This window comes from Triticum dicoccoides, chromosome 6B (assembly GCF_002162155.2).
Source record: "Triticum dicoccoides isolate Atlit2015 ecotype Zavitan chromosome 6B, WEW_v2.0, whole genome shotgun sequence".
In the NCBI taxonomy this organism is placed as follows: Eukaryota; Viridiplantae; Streptophyta; class Magnoliopsida; order Poales; family Poaceae; genus Triticum; species Triticum dicoccoides.
This window is the reverse complement of record NC_041391.1, coordinates 566,004,345-566,009,801: the sequence shown is the minus strand read 5'-3', so window position 1 is coordinate 566,009,801 and position 5,457 is coordinate 566,004,345. Positions and strand designations below refer to the sequence as shown.

At 47.7% G+C, this 5,457-nt stretch overlaps 1 protein-coding gene across 1 annotated transcript; it reads right to left on the bottom strand.

Annotated features, from left to right (window-relative positions):
- On the bottom strand, positions 1-1,085 carry LOC119321276 (2'-deoxymugineic-acid 2'-dioxygenase-like). The gene has a single exon (XM_037595034.1). The coding sequence runs from the start codon at positions 1,083-1,085 to the stop codon at positions 63-65; it is 1,023 nt and encodes a 340-aa protein (XP_037450931.1). The 3' UTR covers positions 1-62.
- Positions 1,086-5,457: the final 4,372 nt, after the last annotated feature.

Here is a 5,457-nt window from a genome sequence, read left to right as displayed (position 1 = left end):
ACCCTTTACACAAATTTGCTGGAAGAAGAAATGCATGTGCAGGAAATTAAGCTGACACGTGATCAGTGCTTGAGATGCGCCATGACGGCTTCCCTGACCCCACCCTCGGCGACGTACACACCGAGAAATTCGCCGTAGGAGTAGGGTTTGTACAGAGGCCCCTCGCCTGCGGCCAGCACCAGCTCCTGCGCCGGCGCGACGGTGCACCCCGGCTCGGGCCACACGAACGTGGCCAGCGAGGTCCGCGCGGCGCGCGCACCGGTCACGGCGCGGTGCTCGGCGCTGCGCAAGCGCCCGTTGCTGACCACCTCCATCTGATGCCCAAAGTTGAGGACCAGCGCCCCCGGCGCGGCGTCCACGTCCACCCACATCATCCCGCCGCCCCCAGCGTCACCGTCGCCGTGGAGCAGCATCTGTAGGCCGCCGCCGACGTTCTCCATGAGCACGGTGACGAGGCCGGGGTCACAATGCGGCCCGGCGCCGAGGGTGAGGCTCGGGTCCGGGCACGGCGGGTAGTGGTTCACGTTCATCATCCCGCCGCCGCTGAGCGACCCCTCGAAGTGTTCCTCCTCGAGCCCCAGCCCGACAGCGGCGAGGCGCAAAACGCGCCGCGCCGCTGCCCTCACGGCGGCCGTGTACGGCTCCAGCGCCGCCCCGAGCCCGCGGGGCTTGTCCGGCCACTCCGGCGGGTGGCAGCCGAGCTTCAGGCAGTCCCGCCAGTACAGGACCTCCTCGCCGGTGCCGTTACGGAGGCTCGTGTGGAACCGCGGGAGCTTCTTGCCGTCGTTCGAGTAGTACGCCATCTTTTCATCCGCCGGCAGTGCAAAGAACTCCTCCGCGGCGCGCATCATGGCGCCCATCACCTCCTCCGGCACGCCGTGGTTGACCACCTGGAAGAAACCGAACTCCCTCCCTGCACGGACGATCTCCTCGGCGATCCTGCCGTCGTCGTCTCCGCCGAGATCAACCACAGGCGGTGCCCCCTTGCCATTCACGGAAGAAGACGGCCTCTTGTGCGCCGGGAGAATGTAGCGCCCAGGCACTGACAGGTGGGTGGCGCCATTGGAGAGCGGCTCCGCTGCCATCTCGAGATATAGCTTTGCTTGAGATGTGCATAGACTGGTCAGTTCATCATCTGCATCAATCTCTCCAATTTTATGGTGAAGAGATCAAGAGAAGCATCTTTGGATTCAGACATCATTTGGGTTTTGATTGCAACCGGGGAATATCCATTTGTCGTCATACGAAGATATAGTGCACTGACAATGTTGACTTTTTCTTTGCTAAAGGAAATTCGAGTGCTTGTTTATTTGGCCGGCCAGCTGATGCTTTGTAGGCAAAAGTATTGAAGGGCGCCCTTCTTCGTGGCAAGTTCTTTCTTTTAGAGCGTGACATGCATGTTGCGGTTGTTTAAGCAAATTAGACAATTATGGCATCTCAAATGGTCACCGCAAATTTCCTTCCTCATTCGTCCACGGACAAGAGATCATTATATGGACACGGATATGGGAGCCGATCATCCAACGCTCTCCGCATACATTTCAAGCCTGGTTTCGACAAACTGGAGAAGATCATCAAACCCGACGAAATTCATCAAAGTTCAAATAGAAAAAGGCACAAATCATCCATACATAGCATGCAAATAAATCTAGTACAACAATAGTTCAAATTGAACAATAGTTCGAATTCAACTAGATTGTAACTGGATGTTCAACAAGTTTTTCATGAACGGATCATGTCGTCCTACACATGATTTCCCGTGAGCTTCATCCAATAATGTATGTGCGTAAATGGGTATGCCCTCTAGTCTGTGGTACATCACGGCATAACGTATCGTCTACACAATGTGTAGAGTAACATTGAGTGAATGAATGAATCAATCAATAAGTTGGACAAAAAGAAGCAAAACTTCCGATCTCTTCAGCTGTCGCATGCAATTGCCACCTTGCCTCCAGCATATCAACTGTACCACAAAACTTGGTGACGGTGGTCTGGATGGCGATCACGGCTGATGTGCATGTCGTAGGGTGCAATGTGCTTTCACGCCTAAAGCGAATCATGCACGCGCTGCAAGAAGATCCCCCTTCTGCTCCTGCCTACAAAATCCGCAGATATAACCAACCACGCATTGCACAACAACTCATCCTTCATTGTCGATTACCCCTTCATCCTTCGTACTCTAAGAAATAACATGGCATTCGAAAATAAGCTCAATGGCATTTGGCCGAACACCTTCCAGACGTATTGTCCGCCATGGACGTCATCGGCAGGGGGCAAGTGTACCTGACTGCAGACGGGTCCTGGATGGATGGCGCTGTCGTAAAAGGCGAGCGGGCGCGTCGGTGCTAGTTGCGGACGTCCAACAATGCATGTGCGGTGGCTGGAGTGGTACAGCGGCGGCGGTAGAGGAGGGGTGCGGATGCAAAGTAAGTGGGAGAAGGGGCGGATTGGAAGAGAATGGGACCGGGAGGGGCATTTTTGTGGGCCGGGGTGTCGGAGTCCTACTTGGCTGCTGTCCGGACTCTTGCAAAGCCCCCAACTTTGCTTCCATTTTGTGGGAAAAAGTGCGTTCAGACCTCGGCGAACCGACACAGACCCGCTTGGATGGCAAAAAACGTCTGGACCGCGCGGTTTGCATGTATGCAGGCGGTTTGATGGTCGGCGTTGGAGATGCCATTAGTTGCAATATGGACATAAACATTCTAGTGAGTTGCTTCGCCCTCCGGGTTTACTGGATCCCCTCATATTTAGAGTCAAGTTTAATCATAAATTTAACTAATAAAGTATAAACTATATGTTACAAATTATTTATGATGAGAATCTTCTTTTGAATACAAATCCAGTAGTATACTTTTTGTATTAAAGTTGTAATAAAGCAACGCCAATTAATATGGATCAGAGGAAGTAGTATAAATCATATTTTGTTAAAGATGGTGAAACTATGATTTAACATACGAAGATGTCCAATAAACCCGTAAGGAGGAAGTAATATGATTACATACCTAAAAACTTGAATTTAACCGCCAATTAAGCTAGCACTTATTGTCTTACAAACAAGATTTTGTTAGATAAGCTCATAAAAAGCATTTCTAGGCGATTGAGAAAACTTTCCCTGTAGGTTGGTGCTGGGCTCTTCCAATAAATTTATTGAGTACATAGGTGTGCTGTTGTAGCAGATTACCAATACAACTCCCCTTATATCTTATTTTTTGTCTCTATTTTTGTATGTACTTGTGTAAACACTATGATTACATAATTTTCACATCATATAAATGCAAAATATTATGATACCACTTTCAACAACTGGATGCCAATCCAAATCCATATTTCCCAAGTTTAAAAGTACAAGACCAATTCAAAACCAAACATGCGACATACGGTTCAAATAAAGCATAAAAATCGAGAGCATCACTCATACCCATTTGCACGTCCACTCGTATCCCCTAGCAGTGGCGGGGCTATATAGAAAAAACTGCGCAAGCCAGCTCACGGTAGAGCACAACTATCTAGTCTGCAAGTACCCTTTTTCCTTAGTTTGTGAGTTTTCGGTGTTACTTTCCTCTAAAGTCTTTTGGCATGCATAAGCATCGGCTTTGTTTCGGCCGTCACTAGGAGCCTGGCTATAGCTGGTGGTTGTTGTTGTGTGTGTTTATACTTGTAACATGTGGCTGGTGATCCTAACAGATGACTAGCGGTCTCACTTTTTAGAAAGAAAAAAAAAAGACACGTCTTTGCAATATGTAGAATGTAAAGAGCAGTTGAGCGAAAAAAATCAGGCTATGAAAGAGCAAACTCAGAATTTGGGGAAGAAATAAGGTTATCTATGTTTTACGGACACACAAATTGCAAGATAATTGGGGATGCAATGTTCATTCGTCGTTGCCTAGGCGCCCGGCTGGCCACTGCTCCCTATGATGTTGGACCTCCGGCGGTCTAGCCGGTGCCCATACGGGGAGTCGCAACCCTACCCTCATTCGGTCGTGTGGTGCAAGATCTGCACAAAATGTCATGGGTGATGGTTGCTCCCTGTTGTGTGCCCATGCTGTTGCTAAACCTAGATGAGCAGATGTAGCTACATCTTGTTGTTGGTGAAGAAGGATGTTGGCCACTGCTAGGAAGTATTACGCCTCTTGGTGTGCTCCTGGTTGCCGGCCATTAGAAGTTTGGATAGACCATAAAGGGGAATAACCCAAACAACATTGCATGAGTGGGCTAAAAATCATAGGTATTAAAAAGATCGCTAAAATCACAGGTGGGGCAAGGCCCAACTCAGCCCCAACGAAGCTTCGGCCCTGCCCCTTGTCATTTTGATGCTACAATTGTGCTTTGATCATGGCTACATATGCCACTTGATTTGTATTAAGACCATCATTGTTTATGAACATGATCTTGAGTTCTTGATACAACTTATTTTTATTCATTTTATATCTCCAATGACTCTCAACTTATCTTCTTCAAGGGACATCTTGTGATCCTCCATAGCCTTCAGCTTTCACATAATCATCGTCGATATCTTAATTATTGTCAAGCTGTGTGGTTGAAGATTTAGCCTTCTTCTTAGGTGAAAGAACTTTCATTGTTCATATCTTCCCACTTCTCATTATTTTGGAGCACTTCCCAACCATTCCTTCGGTTCCTCTATTTGTATAGTTCATGGGTGTAGTTGAGCTGCGAAAGTGAAACATAACATACAAATTAGGTGCCACCAGTGCCTAAATAAAAATTGGGTCCACACTGATCATACATAAAATTATATACTCGATAACATCTCATTTTTCATTCAACTAGGATTGGCACGATCAACTTAGGCGACACAAGCTGCCCACCGGTTGCAACACTATCACATTGCGACCAAGGTTCTTGGCAATACACTTCAAATAAGTCTTCATGTTTGCTTGGTCCCTGTTATCGAGTCGATGCTCACACACACCCATTCCATGATTGATTCCTTATCTTTCTCTGTCAAACAGTTGCTTGACCTTGCCCCTTTCTTCTTTATTGTAGGGCAACGTCAACAACTTCATCATCAACTCCAGCATATGCATTATTGGTCAATGTAATTTCCTCCATGCCGACTGATTCATACTGTTGGGGGAGTGCTAATCTTTGTTGGATATGTTTGGAAAGCAAAGCTCCTGAATGCCACCAAGAGGCTCACCCTAGTCTCCATTTGAATCACCTCCAATGGATGAGCCTCGAATCACTTGTGGTTGGTCTTTAGGCAACCACCAAACTTTTACAAACTTCCCGAAGCACGCCACGTGCAAAGAAGCTTCAGGGCTTTGACTCCTACCGCCCAAGAGTCTAAAATCTCCAACAGTGACAAGTTTTGTGATAAACAAGTAAGGGGGTCACAAATTAGTTTGTTGAAAGTGTGGATAGGGCTATTCTCCTTCAATCTTCAAAGTTTGGTGGAGTTTGAGTGGAAATATGAAGAGGGTTTGGCAATGGTGGAGA

Coding starts and splice junctions, on each gene's coding strand:
- LOC119321276 (XM_037595034.1), bottom strand. CDS start 1,085: ATGGCAGCGGAGCCGCTCTCCAATGGCGCCACCCACCTGTCAGTGCCT.